This window comes from Carcharodon carcharias, chromosome 9 (assembly GCF_017639515.1).
Source record: "Carcharodon carcharias isolate sCarCar2 chromosome 9, sCarCar2.pri, whole genome shotgun sequence".
Lineage (NCBI taxonomy): Eukaryota > Metazoa > Chordata > Chondrichthyes > Lamniformes > Lamnidae > Carcharodon > Carcharodon carcharias.
This window is the reverse complement of record NC_054475.1, coordinates 19,144,853-19,171,233: the sequence shown is the minus strand read 5'-3', so window position 1 is coordinate 19,171,233 and position 26,381 is coordinate 19,144,853. Positions and strand designations below refer to the sequence as shown.

The window sequence follows — 26,381 nt, the reverse complement described above, 5'->3', positions numbered from 1 at the left end:
GCCTAATTGCATTTTAGAAGGTGATGGTCTTGATGGAGAGCCATTGCCTGGCACTTGTGACACGAATATTATTTGCCATTTATCAACTCAAACCTGAATCTTGTCCAGGTTTTGCTGCAATCTGATTGGAGTGCTTAAGTATCTGAGGAGTTGAGAACAGAACTGAACACAGTGCTATAAAGGCCAATAAGTCCCCTGGACCTGATGAGTTGCATCCTTGGATATTAAAGGAAGTAGCTGCAGAGACAGTGGATGCATTGTTGGTAATCTTCCAAGAATCCTTAGATTCCAGAAAAGTTCCAGAGGATTGGAAAACTGTCAATATAACACCTTTATTCAAAAAGGGAGGGAGACAGAAAACAGGTAACTATAGGCCAATTAGCTTAACATCCATCATTGTGCATAATATAATCAAGCAGAGTCAGCATGGCTTCATGAAGGGGAAATCATGCCTGACAAATTTATTACAATTCTTTGAGGAGGTAACTAGTAGGATAGATAAAGGGGAACCAGTAGATGTAATATATTTGGATTTCCAAAAGGCGTTCGATAAGGCACCGAATATAAGGCTACTTAATAAGATAAGAGCCCATGGTGTTGGGAGTAGTATATTAGCATGGACAGAGGATTGGCTAACTAATAAAAGACAGAGAGTTGGGATAAGGGGGGCATTTTCAGAATGGCATTTTCAGGATGGCAAGCTGTAACTAGTGGAGTGCGACAGGGATCAGTGCTGGGGCCACAATTATTTACGATATATATTAATGACTTGGATAAGGGGAGTGAATGTACTATTGCCAAGTTTGCAGATGACACAAAAATAGATGGGAAGGCAAGTGGTGAGGATAACACACACAGTCTATAAAGCGTTATAGACAGGTTAAGTGAGTGGGCAAAATCTGGGCAGATGGAATATAATATAGGAAAATGAGAGGTTATGCACTTTGGCAGGAAGAATAGGGAGCTGATTATTATTTAAATGGAGAAAGACTGCAGAAAGCTGCAGCACAGAGGGATTTGGGGGTCCTCATGCATGAATCACCAAAACCTAGCATACAAGTTCAGTGGGTAATAGGGAAGGCAAATGGAATGTTGGCCTTTATTTCAAAGGCAATGGAGTATAAAAATAAGGAAGTCTTGCTAAAGCTATACAAGGCACTTGTTAGGCCATACCTAGAATACTGTGAACAGTTTTGGTCCCTTATCTAAGGAGAGGTATACTGACATTGGAGGCAGCCCAGAGAAAGTTCTCTAAGTTGATCCTGGGTATGGAGGGATTTCCTATGAGGAGAGGTTGAGCCTGCACTCATTGGAGAGGCAACTTTATTGAAACATATAAGATTCTTAGGCGGCTTGATAGGGTAGATGCTGAGAGGTTGTTTCCCCTTATGGGAGAGTCCAGGACCAGAGGGCATAATCTCAGAGTAAGGGAACACCCATTTAAGGCAGAGATGAGAGTAGTGAATCTGTGGAATTTTTTATTGCTGAGGGTAGAGGCTGGGTCGTTAAGTATATTCAAGGCTGAGATAGACAGATTTTTAATCAGTAAGGGAATCAAGGGTTATGGGGAAAAGGCAGGAAAGTGGAGTTGAGGATTATCAGATCGGCCATGATGATCTCATTGAATGGCGGAGCAGACTCGGTGAATCAAATGGCCTACTTCTGCTCCTTCGTCTTATGGCCTTATGGTCACTCATTAGGGAACATTCCCACTTCTGACCTTATGATAGAGACAAGGTCATTGATGAAGCAGTTGGAGATGTTTGAGCCTAGGAGACCACCCTATGGAACTTCTGCATAGATGCCCTGGGCTGAGATAATTGACCTTCAACAACCACAATCATCATCCTTTGTGCTAAATATGACTCCAACCAGTTCGGAGTTTTCCCCCGATTCTCACTGACTTCAATTTTACTAGGGTTCCTTATTGCAACATAGATAGGGAGAAACTGTTCTCATTGGTGGAAGGTTCGCGAACCAGAGGGCACTGATTTAGGGAGGTTGACAAAAGAAGCAATGGTGTCAAGAGGAAAAACATTTTTACACAGTGAGTGGTTAAGATCTGTAATACACTGCCCGAGAGTGCGGTGGAAGAAGATTCAGTCATAGTTTTCAAAAGGCAATTGGCTCATTATCTGAAGAGAAAACACTGCAGGGCCTCGGGGGGTGGTGGGAGGGGGGGCGGGTGGTGGTGGGTGGGAAAGCATAAGAGTGGCACTAGGTGAATTGCTTTTGCAGAGGGCCAGCACAGACACAATGGCCTAAATAGCCTCCTTCAGTGCTGTAACCATTCTATTTTCAGTCTAATGCTATCTTGGTGCCAAGGATAGTCATTCTAACCTCATTTTTGGAATTCAGCTCTTGTCTATGTTTGGACCGAGGTTATGATGAGGTCTTAAGCCAAGTGACCCCAGGCAAAACCCAAACAGCATTGGTGATCAGATTATTTGTGAGTAAGTTCTGTTCCACCTGCTGAGTTTACAGCTGACCATTAAATACTTGTCAAAAGCCGTGCTGGAGCCTCAAACTCATCCTGGGGAACATGAAACAAATACACCATTTCCCCTTAATAAAAACAAAAAAACTGCGGATGCTGGAAATCCAAAACAAAAACAGAATTACCTGGAAAAACTCAGCAGGTCTAGCAGCATCTGTTGAAGGGTCATGAGGACTCGAAACATCAACTCTTTTCTTCTCCGCCGATGCTGCCAGACCTGCTGAGTTTTTCCAGGTAATTCTGTTTTTGTTTTACACCATTTCCCCTAGTTGTTACAGAAGAACATAAGAAGTAGGAGTAGGAGATGGTGATACAGCCCCTTGTGCCTGCTTCGCCATTTAATACGATCACTTCTAATCCTTGACCTCAACTCCACTTTCCCACCCAATCCCCATATCAATTGAATTCGCTTAGAGTCCAAAAATCTAGCAATCTCAGTCTTGAATATACTCAGTAACTGACCATAAACAGCTTTTGGTATAGAGAATCCAAAGATTCACAACCCTCTTAATGAAGAAATTTCTCCTCCTTCCAATCCTAAATCACAGTTTCCTTATCTTCAGACTGTACTCCTAGTTATAGACTCTCTAGCCAGCAGAAACAGCCTCTCTGCATCTACTCTGCCCCCTCAGATTCTTATTTGTTTCAATAAGATCACCGCTTATTCTTCTGAACGCCAGATAGTATAGTCCCATTTGACTCAATCCCTCCTCTTAGAACAACCTTTTCATCCCAGGAATGAATCTCATCAATTTTCTTTTTTTAAATAGAGAGGAACAATCAGTTTTTCTATTCTACCTAGCTCATGGGCAAACCTGTTAGGTCGGTGGGCAGGTGCGCACCTGACCAACTCGAGCGTGAAATAATGCACATTCACATCAGGCGAGCGTCCTGATGTCAATGCGCAGTTGTGCAATACTTCGGCCGGTGGGCGTGCGCCAGTCAGCAGTGGACCCGGTGACTATTAAAAGGCCTGTTGAGGCCATTAAAGAATCAGTTAAGTAAAATTTTTCGCTGCCCGTTCAACCTTATGGACAGTGGGCAGGTGAAAAGGCCAAGCGACCTTTGCAGTTTTTTGGAAACCTCATCTATGGGCAAGATGAGGTTTCCAAAAGCAAATAAAAATAAAATAAGTTTTAAAATTTAATTAATAACCTTTTTCCAGCTCATGTGACAGAGTCACACGAGGGGACATGCTGTATTATATTTTTCAAATTTTTTTTTTCAAAATCTTTTCACCTCCCTGAGGCAGCCCTGTGCCTCAGGGAGATTCTGAAGCGCACACTCGTGTGCATGCATGAAGTTTGCGCTTGGCCCGCTCACCCTTTCCACCCCCCCCACCCACCCACCCACCCTCCCCCCCACTGTGCCCCCCCCATCCCCCGTTTCACGCTGGGCCTGCCAGCGTAAAATCGCCTTCCAGCCTCGATTGCGGGCAGTGGTCAGCTTCCTAACTGCCCCCGTCCAGCCCCGCTTGACATGGGCTAAATTCTGCCCCATGCTTCCCCACATTATATTCAATCTGTCATTTTCTTGCCCACTCACTTAATGTATCTACATCTCATTGCAGTCTCTGGGCCCAATTTTGCCTCGGTGAATAATTTTGAGTGGGTTAAAACTTAGTCCTTTGCACCCTCCTCATGCTTACTTTCCTACCTAGCTTTGTATCATCAACAAACTTGGACAGATTACACCCAGTCCCTCATTGAAATCTTCATTATAGATTGTAAATAATTAATTAATGGCACGGACACGATTGGCCAAATGGTCTCCTGTGTTGTATTTTCCAACATGAATAGCCTCTTGTGTTGCACCTCCTGTAGTACAAGAAATCTTACAACTACATTACCACATTTAACCAAAATTAATCTGTGCCTCGATTTAGCCACATATTCTTACTGGATTTGGGTCAGCATTACTGACAGAGTGCTGCACTGTCATAAGGGTTTTACCAGGGGAGTGCTGCACTGTTGGTGTGGGCTGTGCCAAGGGAGTGCTGCACTGTCAGAGGTGCAGTCTTAAAAATAAAATGATAAACATAGGACCTGTCTGCTCTCAGAGTTGGGTGTTAAAGATCCCATGGCACAAGTTTGAAGATGACCAGGGGAGGTTTCCCTGCTCTCCTGGGCAGTATGCCTTACTGAAACAATGCTGCCAAAAACAGGTTACTTGGTCAATGATCTGCTGGTGGACCATTTTATTGAGTCTCTGTGGTAAAATGATTTGTGCAAAGCCCTTCCTGAGTACATGTAGCAAATGTTTCCTTACGTGAGAAACATGGTGATTTACATTTTTAAAAGAGTGCTTCATGACCTCAAAATGCCTCCCATCACACAGTGGCTTTGTGTCTTTGTCTGTGAGGTGGCTAGTAAGACATTGGCAGATTTGCTAGTCAAAGGTTGGAAAAAATTGGACCTAAACCCTTGGTCCTCTCATGCTGCAGCTCGCAGGACTGGAGTTGTTTGCTGTGCCATCCTGGCACAGAACAAGGCAGAGTTTTACAACAGGCAGTGTCTGTGGGGCACAGTCTGCCAGTTTGTGGCATAGAGATAGAGTCAGCTGTTATACCAGTACTAGCCTGGCTCTATGTGGGTAGAAATTCAAAAACTAACATGACACAAAGTTGAAAAGTCACAGTCACGATTTTACTTTCTTGCCAACAAATCTTTGTGCATGTACCGCAGGGGGGAGAGGGGGAGGGATCAGTAAAAGCTGCACTGCCAGCTTGAACGATCCCCAAGGAGTAAAGGTGTAGCTCGTAGTATCTGTGGCTTTGGTGCTGGTGAGACTGGGCAACTAAAGCTAGATTCTGCACAATTGCAAAGGGCTATTGTTATCAAAATATAAATCCTATAGCATGGCCTCACCTGGGTCAGTCTCAGCCTAGCCTGGGTCAGTCCTAACAAGGCTGTCAGTCTCAGTAAACTCTTGGCCTGGGTGATACAGTGTTAGAACCTGACTGGAATTGTGTGAGAAAAACAAAACTTGAAGATTTTAAGGGGAGGCAAGAAAATGAGTTGGAGAGTTATCCAACTTGAATTTGATCCAGTTAGAGAATCTTGGAGCAACAAAGTGACTGAGGGATAGAGAGTGAGAGAAGGTAATACAAAATCAGCTGGAGAAGCTTTCATTTTGCTAAGCAACCATATGAGAAGTAGAGCTGAGGCCAAGCCAGAAAAATGAATGGCTTCTTTTTACAAAGAACAGATTTTAAACTGCAGCATTTGAGCCTAAACAGATTTCACATAGGGAGAAATTCAGGCGTAAACACGCAGGAGAACAGAAGAGTCATTGTGAAAGCAGGATTGGGCCAGTTCCCTGGGCTGGTATTTTACGTCAGAGTATAACATGGAATGATCCAGCTTAACTCTAACCCCCTGTAGCAACTCAATCGCTTAGCCACAGACTCTGTTGAAACGCTGACCTGTGTTGTGTTGCCATGTGACTGCCATTCTTCTCAAGTGGGTGGACGGACAGTTAACTGCAGCACTCAGCGCAAACTGACTGTTATTATGCTAGGCACGTACACCATCAACAGGATAAAAGAAGAAGCAATCATAATGCAACTCACACCAAGCGCACATCCTGCCACCAGTCTGCCCAGAATGCCAGTTTGCCAGTTCACTTAATGATGCTAAACTCAGAATCTAAGCCCTGGCCATAATCTAGAACTCAACTAACAGACTCAAGCCCTCCCACTTGGTGCCTAGTGTAGGGATGAGTTAATGCAGGGGGCATGGAGCCTTTGCAAATATGGGGCTTGCAATAATACTCTGCAAACCAGAAAAAAAGCATATAGTTAGGTCAAAACATTCCATCATTTAAAAATAACATCAGTCAGGGTGAGGGTGAGTGAACAGATCATTACAATATAAATATTGACATGGTTCACATGTGTCTTAATGGATTGGGGCAGGGCGGGGTGAATGAGTGGTGTTCAGTGGCTATTAAGGGCCCTGAATGCTCGGTGTCCATTCCAGTGAGAATCAAACATAATAGTCACTCTTTTGGCATGGATGGCACACAGGTTGGTGTCCTCAAACAGGCCAAACAGATCAGTTCCAGCATAGATTGGGGTTGATTAAACCTTTCTCCACTCTGCTTCAGCCATGTACCTTATCACAACCACAACCTTAGAAGAGAATTTCACTAGTTCCCATAACCAGTATACCTGTGGCCTCTCGCTCTCGGATTGTACTTCAATCTCTTTACAAAGGCAATCCTATTCCACACACCCCTGGCACTGGGGAACCAGTTTGAAAATGAGGTTTGAATTGGCTACAACCATTGATTTAAAAAAAATAAAACATTTTGTCATGGAATGTGGGCATTGCTGGCAAGGCCAGCATTTGTTGCCCATCCGTAATTGCCTTTCAACTGAGTGACTTGCTAAGCCATTTCAGAGGCAATCACATTGCTGTGGTTCTGGAGTCACGTGGGCCACACTCAGTAAGGATGGCAGATTTCCTTCCCTACAGGGCATGTGTAAATCAGGTAGGTTTTTACAACAATCAGCGACAGTTGTCATGGTTACGGTTACCTAGACCAGTTTTATTACTGAATTCAAATTTCACCTGCTGCCGTAGTGGGATTTGAACCCATGTCCCCAGAGATTAGCCTGGATCTCTGGATTACTAATCCAGTGACAGTACTGTCAATGTATAAATAATCACACTGCATGGCAATCACCTTGTTAAAGACAATTGCTAGTTAAACAGGTGATGGGCATTGATTATCCCATCTAAACAGAGTAAAAAGATACAACTGGAACATTTTCTGTGGAAGCTACTTGGAAGTCTTGAAAATAAATCAGCTTGAACCACAAGACTGGCCTGGATTAATTCTTCCACCACAACCTCTTATTGTGAATAACATGGCAGCAGAGGATGAACTTTAAGCTTTGCTGATTGATTGCTGTATGTGAAGGTTTTTGTCTCAATCCTCTGAGGGAAAAGAAGTGTACTGTTGCTAACAATTTAAGTTACAGAATGGCGGAAGGACAGTGCAAAATCGCAAGCTTCGACTATCTACCAATTTTTTTCTGACTCTGAACCTTATCAGCAATGGAAGGCTGAAGTTGAAATGTGGACCGGGGTTACTTCCATACCCTGGAAGAAGCAAGGTATGGCTTTGGCGTTATCATTACCAGCCAAAAGTAAGATAAGGAGTAAAGTATTCTCGGAGTGGAAAGTGAATGATTTGGATCGTGAAGAGAAAAGGAACCTTCTGTTACAATTTTTGGATAAGTTTTACAATAAGGATGATTTATTGGAAGCGTATGAAGCTTGGACAATCTTTGAAACTGTTTAGGAAATCAGATGATCAGTTTATGGGAGAATATATCATGGATTTTGATAAATGGTACAGGAGACAACAGAAATTTGAACTTAAAATTCCGGAATCAGTATTGGCATTTAAATTACTGGACTGTGCTCACATTTCCCAAGTTGATCATCTTTCAGTACTAACGGGTTCAATTTCAGGGGAGAAATCTCTCCGAGATCAAATGGCTGCTGACCTGAAAACATTTCTAGGGAAACAGTTGTTCCCTGCCACTTATTTTTTTGGCAAATCTGTACAACTATGTTGTAAAACAAAGGGTAGAGGATTCAATGGTGGCTGAATTTGACAAAATATTAGATGAAGATTCCTACAAAGATGGGGTTAATGACAAGAGGTGTGAAAATTGTTGTAACCCTAGCCAATTTGAGAGTCAGGACAAAAAGTGTGTCTGGGACGGTGACCGTAGGCATTTAAACCCAAAAAATGCACGGGACGGGGAATAGTTAATCGGTGTTTTTGGTGTGATTCCCAATATCATTATGTGATGAACTGCCCACAGCGAAGGAATCATGCTTTTGAAGTGACCCATGAGACGGATTCTGAAACTGAAAATTATGGCGACTGCCATGATGGAATTGTATTGATCACTGAGAGTTTGAATCCAGTGATGAGTATTTTGATGGTAGATTCCTTCAACTGTACAGTTCTGGACAGTGATTGCACTTCTACGTTGTGTGACATGGACTGGCTTGACTGCTATCTGGAGTCTCTCGATGAGGCAGATCGGCGGAAGGTCAAGGAGTATGAAAGCTCTACCTGCTTCAGGTTCAGCAATACATTAACATCCTCCAAACAGGTGGTCCTCCCTTGTAAGATAGCAGGGATCAATCTGTTTATCAGTACTGATGTAGTTTCTAGCGAGATACCGCTATTGTTGAGTCGATCTGCAATGAAGAAGGCTCAGATGACGCTAGATATGAAGAATGATAGAGCAGTTGTCTTTGGAAAAAATGTGGATCTACATTTTACTCAGTCAGGCCATTACTGCTTGCCACTAAGGAAGCCAGAGATTTCTCGTCAAAAAGTTCGTGAAGTTTTGTTAACTGCTGAGAATAAGAATTTGGTGGACAAAAAGAAGATAATTTGGAAATTACATAGACAATTTGCAAATCTGGCACGACAGAAACTGAAGGCTCTACTTCGAGATGCGAGAGTGGTCGATAAAGGGTATGATGACCTTATTGAACAAATCATTGCTCAGTGTGAAATTTGCCTTAAATATCGTAAGACAACACTGCATTCAGTTGTGAACTTACTACTAGCCAGCGAGTTTAATTATGCAGTGGCAATGGACTTGAAAGTTTGGGACAAGGATAGGGTTTTTTTTTTTTACTACCCATCATAGATATGGCAACCAGATTTAGCCTATCCACTGTGATACATAGTAAAGACAAAAGGACCATTGTCATTAAGGTCATGGAGAAATGGGTAGGAACAGGATTAAGAACACTAACAAAGTTCCTCACAGATAATGGTGGGGAATTCACCAATGATGAATTTCGAGATATGTGCAAAAATTTAAACATCATAGTTATGCACACTGAGAGCCTGTTTAGTAATGGTCTTTGTGAAAGGTAATAGACAACATGTTACATAAAATATTGGCTAATCAACCAGATTGTAAATTGCAAACAGCACAAGCATGGGAGGTGCATGCAAAGAACTCTCTGCAAATGGTTAGAGGATACAATCCGTACCAGTTGGTGTACAGAAGAAACTGAAGTTGCCGTTGGTGTTACTGGATGCTCCCCCTGCTCTAGAAGGGCCTAGCTTTAGCTCCACCTTTTCTCATCTGAATGCTTTGCATGTGGGCAAAAAAGCTTTCATTAAAGCTGAGGTTTCGGATAAAATTCAGTGAGCCCTGCGGCATCACAAGACCATCAGGAATGTAGTTTAGACAAGGAGACAAGGAGACGTGGTATATTATAACAGGGAAGGCCGGCAAGAGTGGAAAGGACCTGGCAAGGTAATAGGGAGTGATGGGAAAGTAGTAATTGTACAACACAGCAATCAGACTGTTAGGGTACATTCTTCAAGGTTAATTGATACTAACTATACCTTTACAGGTTCTGAACAGAACGCGAGGAGGCACCATACACACTGGGTAATTATGAGGAGCAGATGATGGCAGATACAGTGTTGACTGACTATGAACAAAGTAATACTGAGGTATAGGACAATGCTATTCATCCAAAAGGGCAACTACACAAAGTAGGAACAAAGGTAACATACATGCCAGAAGGGGCCAGTGTGTGAAGGGGTGCCACTATCATTGGGAGAGCAGGAAAGGCCACTGGTAAATACAAACATTGGCTAAATGTGCAGGATTAAGGATAGGAGACAAGACCTATCAATTGGTAAACCAAGGTAAAGATGTGGAAACCCAGAAAGTGCAGTATCTGACGGTGGACCAGAAAGTGGTCGTGACCCTAGAGAAGCATCACAGACACGCAAATGGGGTTTTGCTCGCATGGGAGAACAATCATATAGTAGCATTCCAGAAAGGGAGAGGAATGTGAGTAGAGGCCATAGCTTAACAAGGAGGTCTAGAGAGCAAGCTGGCAATCTCAATCGAAGTAGAAGTCCTTAAGACCAAGAGATTCTAGTAGCTGCTAATAAATTGGAAAATAAGCTGATAAAGGAAGCCAAATGGAAATAGTTAGAAAGTTGGAAGGAATTTGGGGTATATTCTAAATACCTGACAGAGGTCAGCCAGCTTTATCTCACAAATGGATCTGTACAGAAAAGGTACTCCCAGATGGCACATATAAGGCCAAAGCGAGATTAGTAGCCCGAGGCTTTAAAGAGAGACTAAGAGATCAGGATGAGAGAGCGGACTCATCTTCTGCAGGGAAAGTGAGCTTGAAGATTTTTTTTTTTTAGCTATTTTGACATCCTATTCTTTGGAGTGCAAAAGGATTGATATAAAGGCTGCGTTTTTACAGGGGGAGAAGTTCCAAAGGGAATTTTTTTGAAACTACCCAAAGAAGCCGGGGATGTAGAAGGAATGCTATGGAAACTGAACAAGTGTTTTTATAGGTTGAATCATGCATCAAGAGTATGGTATTTTTACATGAGGTATGTCCTGTTGAAAACAGGTTGCATTTAGTTAAAGGCAGACCCCACGATGTTCTACTGGTACCACAGGGAGAAACTAGCTGGAATCATGCCTGGTGATTCTGTAGAATTTGAACAGTAGGTAATCAAAGATAAAGAAGGAGTTCCAGGTTGGAAGTCAGGTTTCAGGGGCTTTTAAATACATAGGTTTAGACATTAAGCAGAGCAAGTTAGAAATGACATTGAATCAACAATCTTGTCCAGAAAATGTTAATCATATTCCAATAACTCGGGTTAGATTCTCACAAAAAGAGGGTCCTGCTACCGAGGAAGAAACGGAACTATTGAGAAGTTTGATTGGGCAGTTGAACTGGTGCACTCAGACTAGGCCTGACGCTAGTTATGATGTATTGGAGGTGAGTCCCATGATGAAACATGCGACAGTTGAGCAAGTTCTGAGAGCAAATAAAACACTTAAAAAAAAAAATTAAATTCTGAGAGATGTGTGCTCAAGCTTCCAGCAATGGGTGATCCAGAAGATATGAGTTTGGTCATTTTTAGCAATGCTTCACATGCCAGTCTTCCAGACGGGTACTCTAGCACAGCAGGATTTATCATATTCTTGGTGGGGAAGAATGATAAATGGTGCCCGCTGGCCTGGGAGGCCAAGAAAATAAAAAGGGTGGTGAAAAGCACCTTAGCTGCTGAAACACTGGCCTTGGTAGAAGCATTAAATATGGGGGTTTACTTATCCAGTATACTGACAGAAATATTTTATAAGGGATAATGTGAGAAAAGTTTGCCCATAGAATGTTATGTTGATAATCAATCTCTTTTGGATAATGTTCATTCCACGAAAAGTGTTACTGAAAAAAGGCTAAAGATAGACCTAGCCAGCATAAAAGAAATGTTAGCGAGAAGAGAGATCCCTAAGATATAATGGTTTGACACAAGTCACCAGCTGTCAGTGTGTTTTACAAAAAGAAGTGCCTGCTCTAAGAAATTTTTAAATGTATTGGAAGAGGGGTGTCTTATGTTATAATGATGCAATGAAAAAAACTTTTGTTTTATAATTGTTTATACATATACGGGAACTACATAGATATGTAATTTAAAAAGAAAAGAGGGCAATCTGTCAGTGTATAAATGATCACACTGCCTGGCAATCACCTTGTTAAAGACAATTGCTAGTTAAACAGGTGATGGGCATTGATTATCCCATGTAAACAGAGTAAAAAGAAACAGCTGGAACACTGTGGAAGCTACTGAAAGTCAGTAGCACTGAGGAGTTGTCGTGAAAATAAGCCAGTTTGAAACAAAAGACCAGCCTGGATTAATTCTTCCACCACAACCTCTTAGGTGAACAACAATTATCACCATACTATCATCTTCCCCCTATGCATTTTAACAAGATACAGCCACTCTATGTTAACACACAGCATTCTCAACATTGAAAGTGTTTATTCTCAAGAGAATGTAAAAACTCATCTGGCTGAGACTTATTTCAGCACTGGAGGAAGACTTCCACATGAAGTTACGGACAAGTTTCGATGTTTAGCTCTCAAAGGCCAGTTTGCTAATCATCCTCCCGGAGATGAAAGATAAGTGTGCTAACCCCAGTCATTGGAATTTTGTTTTATTTGTAGAGTTAATTTTGACAATCTATTTTGCACTATTGGCTGTGAAGAGTGATTCAAGTCAATTCGTGGGATATCACCCATGTACAGGACTCTGTTAAGCAATTTCTGCTAGCTCAGAATGAAATCCAAGGAAACATGACTGAGGTCCCCAGTGAGCAAAGTGCCTTCATTATTGCATTCGAACTAGGAGTAGGACAATTGGCCCATCGAGCCTTCTCCCGCCATTCAGTAAGATCATGGCTAATCTGACTGTAGCCTCAACGCCACTTTCCTGCCTACCTCCTATACGCTTTGACTCCCTTATTGGTCAAGAATCTGTCTACCTCTGCCTTACAAACATTCAATGACCCTGCCTCTATTGCTCTTTGGGGGAGAGAGTTCCACAGACGCACAACCCTCTAACAGAAAAAAAAATTCTTCTCATCTCCATCTTAAATGGGAGATCTCTTATTTTTAAACTGTGTCCCCCAGCTCTGTTTTCAAGGAGAAAATTCCTCTTAGCATCCACCCTGTCAAGTCCCCTCAGGATCTTATGTTTCAATAGGTTCACCTCTCATTCTACTAAACTCCAATGGATACAGGCCCAGCCTGTGTAGCCTTTCCTCATAAGATAACACCCTCATCCAAGGAATCAGTAAATTGAACATAGTCTGAACTGCTAATGCAATTATGTCCTTCCTTAAACAAGGAAACCAAAACCGTACACAATACTCTAGATGTGGTCCCACCAATGCCCTGCACAATGTAACAAAACATCTGTACTTATATATTCCATTCCCCTTGCAAGAAACAACAACATTCTATTTGCCTTTCTAATCACTTGCTGTACCTGCATAATAACTTTTTGTGATTCATGTACCGGGGCACTCAGATCCCACTCTGTACTGCAGAGTTCTGCAATCTTTCTCTATTTAAATAACACGCTGCTTTTCTATTCTTCCTGGCAAGTGGACAAGTTCACATTTTCCCACATTATACTCCATCTGCCAAATTTTTGCCTACTCACTTAACCTATCTATATCTCTTTGCAGACTCATGTTCTCTTCAAAATACATTTGGTCCCTTAATCCAAGTCATTGATACAGATTGTAAATAGTTGAGGCTGCAATACTGATCCCTGTGAGGTGAGAGTGACTGCCCTTGACATCAAGGCTGCACTTGATTGACTGTGGCATGAAGGAGCCCTAGCTAAACTGGAGTCACTGGGAATCAGGAGAAAATTCACTACTGGTTGAAGTCCTACCTCGCACAAAGGAAGATGGTTGTGGTTGTTGGAGGTCAATCATCTCAATACCAGGACATCACTCCACAAGTTCCTCAGGGTAGTGTCCTAGGCCCAACCACCTTCAGCTGCTTCATCAATGACTTTCCTTCCATCATAAGATCAGAAGTGGGGAAAGTGGGGATGTTCGCTGATGACTGCACAAAGTTCGGCACTATTCACAACTCCTCAGATACTGAAGCAGTCCGTGTCCAAATGCAGCAAGACGTGTGGGAGAATGAGAGTTTGATGGGAGCGGACGCGCAGCTGATCGCCGCCTGCAATCGGCTGTGTGCCGCCATTTTATGTGGGCGGATCAATTAAGTCCCACCCAGTGTAACGTGCGCCCAGAAGCACTGTGTGCTCCCTGTGTGGACAGTGGGAGTAGGCTGAGTCAGGTCCTGCACTCTTTCACGCATGAAATCCCCCTGAGGTAAAGAGCTGCGTCAGGGAGATTAGTTTGATCTTTAAAAATTTTAATAAAGACAGAAAAAATGTAAGAAATGTCCCTTCATGTGACAGTGTCATATGAGTTGGGACATGTCAATGAACTTTATTGAAAAATTTTATTAAACTTTAAAAGTCTTCATGAAACCTCATCCCACCCATTGGATGAGGCTTCATGATAAATGCAAAGGCCGCCTGGGCTCTTCACCTGCCTGCCAAGCTTAAGGTTGGACAAGCAGCTCAGTTAAGTATTTTAATTGAAATTTAAATGGCCTTAATAGGCCTTTGGCAGGTGCGCAGCTGACTCTGATGCGCGGCCGCCAAACTGAATATCTGAATGACGCCCCGTGACGTTGGTACACACGCCCGACATCACCGCGTATCATTTTATGCGTTGGCAAGCAGGGCCCACCCCTGCTCACCAACCCGAAGCTTCTGCCCTTGGACAATACCCAGGCTTGGGCTGGTAAGTGGCAAGTAACATTTTTGCCATACAAGTGCCAGGCAATGACCATTTCCAACAAGAGCGAATCTAACCATCACCCCTTTACATTCAATGGCATCATCATCGCTAAATCCTCCACTATCAACATTCTGAGGGCTATCATTGACTAGAAACTGAACTGGACTGGCCAGATAAATACAGTGGCTACAAGGACAGGCCAAGGCTGGGAATCCTGCAGTGAGTAACTCACCTCCTGACTCCCCAAAGCCTGTCCACCATCTACAAAGACAAGTCAGGAGTGTAACGGAATTCTCTCCACTTGCCTGGATGAGCACAGCTCCAACAACACTCAAGAAGCTCGACACCATCCAGGACAAAGCAGCTTGATTGGTACCCCTTCCACAAACATTCACTCCCTCCACCACCAATGAATAATGGCAGCAGTATATACCATCTACAAGATGCATTGCAGATATTCACCAAGGCTCCTTAGGCAGCACCTTCGAAAACCACGACTGCGACCATCTAGAAGGACACAGACAACAGATACTTGGGATAACCGCCTCCTGAAAGTTCCCCTCCAATCCACTCACCATCCTGACTTGGAAATGTATCGCTGTCCCTTCACTGTCACTGGGTCAAAATCCTGCAACTGCCTTCCTAACAGCACTGTGGGTGTACCTACACCACATGGACTGCAGCGATTCAAGAAGGCAGCTCACCACCGCCTTCTCAAGGGCAATTAGGGCTGGACAATAAATGCTGGCCCAGCCATAAATGAATGAATAAAAAAATCAACTTATTACAACCTGCCAACCGGAAAATGACCCAGTTATGCCTACTGTTTCGTGTTAGCTAATCAATCCACTACACATGCTAATATGTTACCTGCTACACCATGAACTCTTATTTTGTGTAGTAACCTTTGATGTGGCCCCTTGTCGAGTGCCTTCCAGAAATCTAAGTGCACACTTCTACATGCTCGTTGCATGTTGCTAGTTACTTCCTTAAAGAACTCTAATAAATTAGCCAAATAATTTTCCTTTCGCAAAATCATGTTGACTCTGCAAGATTGTAGGATGTTCTAGATGCCCCGCCACAACCTCCTTAATAATAGACTCCAGCATTTTCCCTATGACAGATGATAAGCTAACTGGCTTGGAGTTTCCTGCTTTCTGTTTTCCTCCTTTCTCAAATAGAAGTTACATTCACTATTTTTCAATCTGATGGGGCCTTTCCAGAATCTAGGAATTTTTAGGAAAATTAAAACCAAGGCATCTATTATCTAAGCAGCCACCTCTTTTAAGACCCTGGGATGAAATCCGTTAGGACCTGGGATTTGTCAGCTTTTCGTTCTGATAATTTTCTCAGTACCCTTTCCTTGGTGATTGTAATTGTTTTTAAGTTCATCCCTCCCTTTTACCTCTTGATTCACAAATATTTCTGGAATGTTTTTATCTTCTACACTGAAGCCAAATGAATAATATCTGTTCAATTCATCTGCCATCTCCTTATTTTCCATTATTATTTCTACAGACTCATTTTCTAAAGGACCAATGTTCACCTTGATTACTCTTTCCTTTTTAAATATCTGTACAAACTCTTGCTATCTGTTCCAGCTAGCTTTCTCTCATACTCTAATTTCTCCCTCTTTATTCTTTTAGTCATTCCAATCATCTGACCTGCACTCATCTTTGCAAAATTATATGCTTTTTCTTTCAATTCATCACTATCTTTTAACTTCCTTCATTAGCCATGGACGGTGCATCCTTCCCTTAGGATCTTTCTTTCTCATTGTATCTTTACTGATTGTTATGAAATATCTTCTTAAATGTCTGCCACTGCATCTCTACTGACCCATCCCTAAACATTTTCCCTAGTTCACTAATTGAGGCCTATGGAATAGGAAGGTCAGTGTGCAATTGGATAAAAATAATTGGCTTGAAGACAGAAAGCAAAAGCCTTGGTGGCTGGTTGGTTTTCAGACTGGTAGACAGTGGTGTTTCTGATAGTCAGTGTTGGACCACATTTTTTTTTTCCTAGATTAAGTGAGTTAGATCTTGGAATACAGGGTAAAATTTCAAAATTTGTTGATGAAGCCAAACTTAGAGGAGTGGCAAACAGTGAAGATGATATAAATTGCTTGCAACAGGACATTGATAGGTTAGCAGAATGGGCAAATAAGTGGCAGAAGGAATTTAATACAGAGAAGTGATGGGTGATGTGTTTTGGCAGATGGAATGGGGAGAGGCAATATAAACAACGGGCATAATCACCCCAGAATTGCACTAAGTGCGGTAGTGGGCGCAATGGTGGGTTTTTATGCTGTACTGTCCCCTTCCCGCCTCATTATTTATGTAGTCAAGGGAAGCATGCCATTTTGTTGGAGGGCTACCTCTGATTTCCCCGTCACACTGTCACCTCACCGCTTCCTCACGCCAGGTGCCATATTTGAACTGCAACTGTGTGCACAGCACTCAATACTTGTAGCTCATGACTGCTCCAGTGAAGACATGGCTCTGAAAGGCAAGAAGAGTGCAGCCCACTGTTTTTCTGACATGTCCCTGGAACACTTTTTGGTCACTGTGGAGGGCCTCTACTCCCACTCTGGCTGGCTTGGGAGGCAGTGGTAGTGGTGGTCAGTGCCAACGCTGCACAATAAAAGTTCCTCATCCAGTGCAGAAAGAGGATGAATGATCTCATCTGTAATGCCAGGGTAAGTCAACCATTTCATCACTCTAAACTCACACACTCACAAGCCCATCACACATTCACTGGCATCTCACTCACATCCAGCTCAAGGGACATCACCACTCACTCTCTCACACCTCCATCTGGCCTCATCTCCTCTGGGACTGTCTCCTTAGCCCTCACCCTCTTGAGGTCAACTGCACAGATCAACTTGTGCCCCCTCACACACCCTGGGATACCCATTTCTATAGTACAGCCCTCGCCTTTCAGCCTCTTCCCTTGCCTGAGATCACTTCTCCTCCTCCTCCAAGCAAGCCCTACCTCTGCAGCCATTGAAAAACCACCTCAGCTTAGGCCTGGTCTGGCAAGTAGAGACCCGCCCATGAGCCCCCCTAAAAGTGGTGTGTTGCTGCCTGTGAAGCCTGGCACTGATGACTGTGAGTGCTGTCCGAGGCAAGGTAGGCAAACAAACCTCGAAGTCCCGAGCGAAGTGCAGTTCATCAGGTGCACGTTGCTCATGTTCCATTGTGAAACATGTCAGCGTGTACCCAAATGATCCAGCGTGGGGGAATGTGTCTGACAGGCAGGCACGATGATGAGGTGTAAATGCATTAAAATTATGTTCCCGACATTGGACGGCAGGAAATGTAGCCCAGGGCACAGTAAACGATTGCAAACTTGTTTCACGATCACATGAAACCTATTTTTGGCCTTCCTGCCATGTTGATAGCTCATGCCGCCAAGCACGCCCACTGCCAATGAGAGCCGGCGATTCCGTCCTATGGTACAATTATAAAGAATGTGTAAGAACAGAAGGACCTGGGAGTGTACGTTCATTGATCTTTGAAGGTGAGATCTTTGAAGACTTGAGAGAGTGGTTAGCAAAGCGTATAGTATCTTGGGTTTCAGAAATAAAGGCAAAAGAGTCCAAGTTGTTTTGGCAACATACACTTTTAGATGCATGTTGTAATTTGGAGCTATGGCTATTGATGGCAGATGTGACAGGTGCTCCAATTTCTTTCCATCAGATGGCTGACCAGGAATCTCTCCTGCTCTTACCATCTGCTCTGGTATATGTTGGAAGAATGTACAAATTGACATGTAAGCTGTTTGGGTCCTATCATGAATGCACCTTCCTCGGCCATCAAGTCTTGGAGTCAGACTTGAACCTGAAGCCTCAGGCTCAGAGGCAGGGACACTACCCACTGTGCCACAAGACCTCCCATGTACAGGGGCTATTTAGGATATTTAAGATTTTGGGTAAGAGATGCAGGGGGAATGTGAGGAAGAAATTTTTACACTGAGTGGTAATGACCTGGGATTCGTTGCTGATGAGTAGTGGATGCAGAAACAATCAATGGTTTCAAAAGGAAATGGGATGGGCTCTTGAAGGAAATAAACTTGCAGGGGGACAGGGACCAAGTCGCAGAGTGGGACTGATTGGATTGCTCCACAGGGAGCCAGGAGGGCTCGATGAGCTGAATGGACTTTCTGTGCCGTAAACAACTATGGCTCTAACGCATTCAGCACAGGCCACTATAGCCATTGGTACAGCAGTGTATTGGCAAATGGAAGTATTATACATTATTAAATGGAGAAAACATTTCCTCAATTCATAGCAGAATGTACTCTTCATTTCTTTCAAAAGTTTGAATGATGAAATATTGGTTGGATTAAGATGCCCATCCATCATAAGGAACTCCTTGGTGTCTTTAACATTACAATGCCCATGGAAGTGATCTGGGAGTATAATGAGTTGAGACTAGATTACACCAGGAATTTCTTTCCTGTTCAGGTTACAAGTCTGCAGCTACTATAGTCCATTCAGGATCATCCAAGGGCATACTCTGCCCTATCCTCACCAATTTATGACTTGGAATGGCATCTGGGAAGGGAAAACTGGCTGATTGGACGATTCTCTCACTCAGGGAGACTGTGTCTATTTCTAACTCCCCCGGAGATCAAGTGACAGAATGAAGCAAGAGCAAAACCTACTCCATTCAGCAGCCCAACATGGAGGAGTAAAATATAAAAAGAGAGCCAATTCTATACCCCCTTGCATAGGGATTGTGTTGTATTAAATCATACATGAAATTTCCTGCAAAGTAGACTCAGCTCCCTGTTAGAATTAAGGGATTATGGAATTGATCCCGAGAAGACATCATCAATTGAGATATAGTGTTCAGGTGGATTGAAACTTGGAGGTTGCAGCCTTCACTACTGACTTACCCACTATTGGTGGGAGATATGAAAATATTGTTTAAATTATGAGCAATGCCACACCTAGATTTCAGGTCAGCACTGAATAATCTTCTGAATATCACTCTGGTGGAATGTTTGTTGCACTTAGAGAGGTGACTCCTGCTGGAAAAAGTGTGCGGACACCCACAATTGATAGGATCAGGCTCAGGTGTGATGGTTACTCCTTCTCCCATCACAGTTGAAGCTGCTGATGCCCAAGTCCAGCTTTTACAAACTAGGTTACTGCTGCAATAAAGTATCGCCAATCTAAAATCTTGGCTTTAGTTTCTAGACACACACCATGAAAACAATGTTCAGATTGTTAAAGGTGACATTCCATTGGTCTTCATAACAAGAGAAGGTCTGTTAGGACAGCAAATCTAAAACAAAATGCAAACACTGGGATAAGATCCTTCAACCTGAGCTCACCTGCAACAGAAATGATGAAGGATGCATCCATGGCATCAATATCCAATGTCCTGGCCCTTGCTGATAGATGAAAGTAGGGAATGAAGTATGCTAACTGACTGAACACCACTGAGGATGTGTAAATACAAAAGAAAGGATCTCGTAACAGTGAGAAGTCGAGAAGCTTCTCCTTAGGAGGAAGGCTTTGCACTCCCTTGTTCCTGCTTGAAACCCCAACAGTCTCTTTATGAGTTGCTCTGAAAGTTATTTTGTCTAGAAAGGCTTTGCTATTGTGTGAGATTCTGGATTCTGTGTCCACTCGAGAGGCGTTGACGCTCAGATTCTCATCTCTCAGGATGCAGCTGTCATGATTCTTGGAAACGTCAAGGTGACCAATTGCTGCGTGAGTCACGGTGGGATTGGCAGTGATTAAACAGCCTTCCGAATGGTTCTCCATGATACCTTGTTTCATTGTTCCATTCTGAAATAGACTGCCAAGTGGGGTTTTGAGTGTTTTCATATTACAGGTTGATTGGGAGTATGTGGATTGGTGTTCACGGAGATAAATTGGCCTCAGGAGCATACTAGTAGCGATAAGATTCAACATAATGCCTCCCAAAATAAGCAAAGCACCTGTAGAGAAATAAAAAACACTTGTGTTAACAAACCATTCAGTCTTATTAGATCTCTGCATGGTTTCTTTGGAAAACATCCCAAAGTGCTTCACAGGAACATTATCAAACATAATTTTACATTGAGCCACATAAGGAAATATTAATTGACTGAAAGCTTGGTCAAAGAGGTGGCTTACAAAGTAGGAGAGAGAGGCAGAGAAGTTCAGGGAGGAAATTCCGGAGTTTAGGGCCCAGGTAGCTGAAGGCACAGTCACCAATGGTGGAGCGATTAAAATCAGGGATGCACAAAAGATCAGAATTAGTTAAGCACAGATACCTTAGAGGTTTGTGGCATTGGAGATTACAGAGGTAGGAGTGGGTCATAGTCATATATTTGAAAACAAGGATGAGAATTTTAAAATCAAGTTGTTGCTTAACCAGGAGACAATGTAAGTCAGCAATTACAAGAGTGATGGGTGATTGGGACTCAGTCCAAGCTAGCACATGAGCAAAGTTTTGGACGACCCCATTTTTACAAAGGGTACAACGTGGAAGACCGGCCAGGAGTGCATTAGAATAGTCAAGTCTGCAAGTAACAAAGACATGGATGAGGGTTTCAGCAGCAGATCAGCTGAGGCGGGGCAGAGTCAGACAATGTTGCAGAAATGGAAATAGGTGTTCTTGATGATGGAGTTCAGACTCAAATCGAAAATTGGGTGGCACAGCTCCGAAGAAGTCATATTCAACTCTAAATGTTAACTCCGTTTCGCTCTCCACAGATGCTGCCAGACCTGCTGAGTTTTTCCAGCCCTTTCTTTTTATTTGAGAATTGGGTGGCACAGTTCTGCTCTCCATATTATAAAAAGAACATGGAAACACTGGAGAAAGTGCAAAAAGGATTGACATAGATAGTACCAGAAGTGAGAGATTACAACTATCAGGAAAGATTGAAAAGCTTGGGCCTGTTCTCAAAAGGAAACTTAATGAGTAAATGAGACAAAAGGGAAAAGAAAGATATGCTGAAAGACTGAGATGAGGTAGATGGAATGGGAGGAAACTTGTGTGGAGTATAAGCACCAGCTATAGTTGGGCTGTTTCTGTTCTGTAAAATTCTGTGCTATCCTATATTATCTTTATCCAGAGTCTTATCTTTGAACCCCACCCTACCTTGCAATATCTTCCACATTGTAACCTTTAACATGGTAAAATGCTCCTTGAGACAGAGTGGGAGTTGGGTGAAGTACCCGAAACTGGTTACGGAAGTAAATTTTGAAAGTGGAAAGGTGAGCATCTGGGACGGGACTCTGGCATGCTTTTGTAGCTACAGTATTTATAAGGCTGGTCCAGTTGAATGTCTGGTCAATGTTAACCGCCACTCACCCCCCCACCGGATGTTGATGTTGGGGGATTTTGACGCAGCAGAGCAGTAACAATGGTATAGTTCCAAGTCAGGATGGTGGGTGGCTGGGAGGGGAACTTGCAGGTGGTGCTGTTCCCATGCACCTACAGCCCTGGTCCTTCTTCGTGAGAGAGGTGATGGGTTTGGGAGGTGCTGTCAAAGGAGCCTTAGTGAGGTGCTGCAGTACATGTTGTAGATTGTTCACACTACTGCCACTCACTGTACATTGGCAGTGGAGGGAGTGAATGTTGAAGGTGGTGGATGGGGTGGCAATCAAGTGAGCTGCTTTGTCCTGGATGGTGTCGAGCTTCTTGAGTGTTGCTGGAGCTGCACTCATTCAGGCAAGTGGAGAGTATTCCATCACACTCCTGACTTGTGTCTTGTAGATGGTGGCAGACTTTGCTTTTGTACCCTTTGTCCCTATTAATAAAGCCCTGAATACTGTATGTTTTATTAACTGCGCTCTCAATCTGTCCTGTCAACTTCATTGACATATACACTAGGTCTCTCAGCTCAGAGTTGTATCCTTTCTTTTATATTGTCTTTACATGTTCTTCCTACTAAAATGAATAACTTCACATTTCTTTGCATTGAACTTCATCTGCCACCCGTCCACCAATTCTTCTAAGGTCCTTTATAAGTTCTACACTATCCTCCCCACAGTTCACAATGTTTCCAAGTTTAATAGCATCTGCAAATTTTGAATTTGTGCCCTGTACACCAAGGTCTAGATCATTAATATATATCAGGAAGAGCAAGGGTCTAGGCACTGACCCCTGGGGAATTCCACTACACACATTACTCCTGCCTGAAAAATTAATCACTACTCTGTTTCCTGTCACTTGGCCAATTCCGTATCCATGTTGCTACTTTCCTCCTTGTTCTATGAGCTATAGCTTTGCTCACAAGTCTGTTGTGTGGCACTGTATCAAATGCCTTTTGGATGTCTACGTACACCACATCAAAGCATTGCCCTCATCAAACCTTTCTGTTACCTCTTCAAAAAACTCCAAGTTAGTTAAACATGTTATTCCCTTAACAATTCATGCTGGCTTTCCTGAATTAACCTGCATTTGTTCGTGTGACTATTAATTTTGTCCCAGAAGGTTTCCCACCACAGCAGTTAAACTGACTGGCCTGCAGTTGCTGGGCTTTCCTTTACAGTCTTTTTTAAATAATGGTGTTGCATTTGAAATTCTCCAGTCTTCTAGAACCACACCTGAGTCTAAGGAAGACTGGAAAATTATGGCCAGTGCCTCTGCAACTTCCACGCTCATTTCCCTCAGTATCCTTCATGCATCTCATCTGGTCCTGACAGGTTATCAAGTTGTAAGTATAGACAGCCTATCAAATTTGTCCTCCTTATTAATTTTAAATCCTTCTGGTGTATTAATTATCTCCTTTTTCACTGTGACTTATGCAGCATCTTCTTCCTTGGTAAAGACAGAGGCAAAGTATCCATTTAATACCTCAGCTATGCCCTCTGCCTCCATCTGTAAATCCTCTTTTTTGTCCCTAATCAGCTATATTCCTCCTTTTATCTTTTTACTATTTGTATGCCTATAGAAGAGTTTGAGATTCCCTTTTATGTTAGCTGCCAGTCTCATTTCATACTCCCACTTTGCTTCTCTTATTCATTTTATACTTCGCCTCTGAACCTTCTGTGTTCAATCTGGTTCTCCATTGCATTATCCACCTAACATCATAAGCACACTTTTTCCTCTTCACCTTAATTTCCATCTCTGTCATCCAGGGAGTTCTGGATTTGCTTACCTTACCTTTCCCTTTTGAGGGAATATACCTACTCTCTGCTTGAAATAGAAGGTAGCCCGTTGTTCAGCTACCGTTTTTCTTGTCAACCTTTGATTCCAATTTACTTGACCCAGATCCATGCTAACCCCTTTGAAGTTAGTCCCCTCCCTCTCTCACCGCCACCCCCCCTCCACCCCCCCACCCCTCCCCCCCAACCCCCCAAACCGGGTCACACAACCAACTGCATGATATTCCAGGATGGTCCCAGTCCCAAAACTGAATGGGTCCATCCGTATTTGCGTCAACCTGACACAGCCCAATAACGCCGTAGCCAGAGAGGTACACCCAATGTCCTCAGTGGATAAAAGCCTGACTAAACTCTCAAAGAGCAGAGTATTTTCAAAACTGGACACCAACAGCGGCTTTAGGCAATTTCCCTTAGACGAAGAGTCCAGGTTGCTGACCCCATTCGTTTTTCCCTTTGACAGATTCTGCTTCAATTGCCCGCCCTCTGGAATCATCTTTGCATGGAAATATTTCATCGTATAATATCAGCCATTTTGAAAGGCTTACAGGGTGTGTGATCTGCCATGTGGATGATGTTTTGGTTCTTGGCATAACAGTGGAGGAAGACTCACATGGTCTTATTTTGGCAGGGTGTGAGTATAATGGTGAATTGAGGGAATCTTAAATCCAAAGGCCTAAACAGGGAGATAGAAGCTATCGGTTCATCTGTTTTGTTTTGACTGATTCGTTCATTTAGGTATAAAGCCGTTAATTTTGATTTTTATTATTTTTGTAGTGTCTGACCTTATCTGCTGATTTACTCTTGGATTTGTACTCTCTGTGCCTTCCTGTGACATTCTGATTTTCACTTCCCATATTAGTTCCTTTCTCTGTTACCTTGTCTCTACTCTTTTGTTTACCACATCTTCCCAAATTTGATCCCTTGGCTCCCAAGATTTAGTTTAAAGCCCTCTCACATGTCTAGTTATGCAGCTCATTAGAACATCAGTCCCAGCAAGAGTCAGGCAGAGAATGTCCCAGTGGTACAGCCCCCACTTTCCCCAGTACAGGTGCCAGTGCCCCACAAACTGGAACCCACTTCTCCTACACCAATCTTTTAGCCACGTATTTATTCCTCTAATCTTATTTGCCTTTTCCAATTTGCACATGGTTTAGATAATAATCCAGAGATTATTACCTTTGAGGTCCTCCTTCTTAATTTGGTGCCTAGCTCCTCATACTGTCTAAGCAGAGCTCCTTCCTTGTCCTGCCTATGTCATTGGTATCTACATGGACCACAATAACTGGATCCTCCCACTCTCCAAGTTCCTCTTCAGTCCTGAGCAAATGTCCTGAGACCTGGCAGACAACATAGCCATCTCGACTCTCGCTCTTTTCTGCAGAGAACAGTGTCAACCCCCCTCACTATACTATCCCCTACTACCACCACACTCCTTTTGCTCCCTCCACTTGAATGGCTTCCTATACCATAGTGCAATGGTCAGTCAGTTTATTCACCTTGCAGACTCCATTCCCATCCAAACAAGTTGAGAAAACATCAATAACATGGCCCTCAACCATGTCCGGCCCATCCCCCACGTCTCTGCCCTCACACCTTCCTCTCCCTCCCAGAACCATGATAAGGTCTCCCTTGTCCTCACTTTTCACCCCACCAGCCTCCGCACTCAAAGGATCATCCTCCACCATTTCCACCAAATCCAGCATGATGCCACCACCACATCTTCCCTTCACCACTGTCAGCATTCCATAGGGACCATTTCCTCTGGGACACCTGGTCCACACCTCAACCCCCTCCCACGGCACCTTCTCATGCAATCGCAGAAGGTGCAACACCTACCCCTTTATTCCCCCGACTCCTCACTGCCCAAGGGCCCAAACACTCCTTTCAAGTGAAGCAGCGCTTCACTTGCACTTCCCTCAATTTGGTCTACTACATTCGCTGCTCCCAATGCAGTCTTTTCGACATGGGAGAGACCAAACGCAGACTGGGTGACCACTTTGTGGAACATCTTCAGTCTGTCCACAAGCATGACCCAGACCTTCCTGTCACTTGCCATTCCAACACACCACCCTGCTCTCATGCCCACGTGTCCATCCTTGGCCTGCTGCAATGTTCCAGTTAAGCTTAACGCAAACTGGAGGAACAGCACCTCATCTTCCGATTAGGCACTACACAGCCTTCTGGCCTTAACATTGAGTTCAACAATTTCAGATCATGAACTCTCTCCTCCATCCTCACCCCTTTTAGATCCCCTTTTTTCAAATATTTATTTTTTAAATTTTTATATATTTTTTTCCCACCTATTTCTATTATTATTTTTAAAATTTATTTCCATTCATTGTTTTATCCCCACCTTTCAGTCTTTTTTGATCTTTTCTCCCACACGTTTCCCTCCCCCCACCCCCACTAGGACCATCTGTCACTTGCTCATCCTGCTTTCTACTCTTAATGTCACCATTAGCCAGTATCACCACCAACAACATCACGTGGGCATGCGAGAAATTTCAGACTACATCATTGGCCTAAAGGTCACAACTGAAACAGACCATAAGCCACTG

The 26,381-nt window shown here is 43.2% G+C and overlaps 1 protein-coding gene across 1 annotated transcript in view; it reads right to left on the bottom strand.

Annotated features, from left to right (window-relative positions):
* slc16a4 (solute carrier family 16 member 4) overlaps positions 1-26,381 on the bottom strand; it is a 129,526-nt gene that overhangs the window by 16,293 nt on the left and 86,852 nt on the right. Inside the window, exon 6 of the mRNA XM_041196100.1 lies at positions 20,052-20,663. Within this exon, the coding sequence (XP_041052034.1) occupies positions 20,052-20,663 (612 nt within the window). The remainder of the gene's footprint in view (positions 1-20,051; positions 20,664-26,381) is intronic.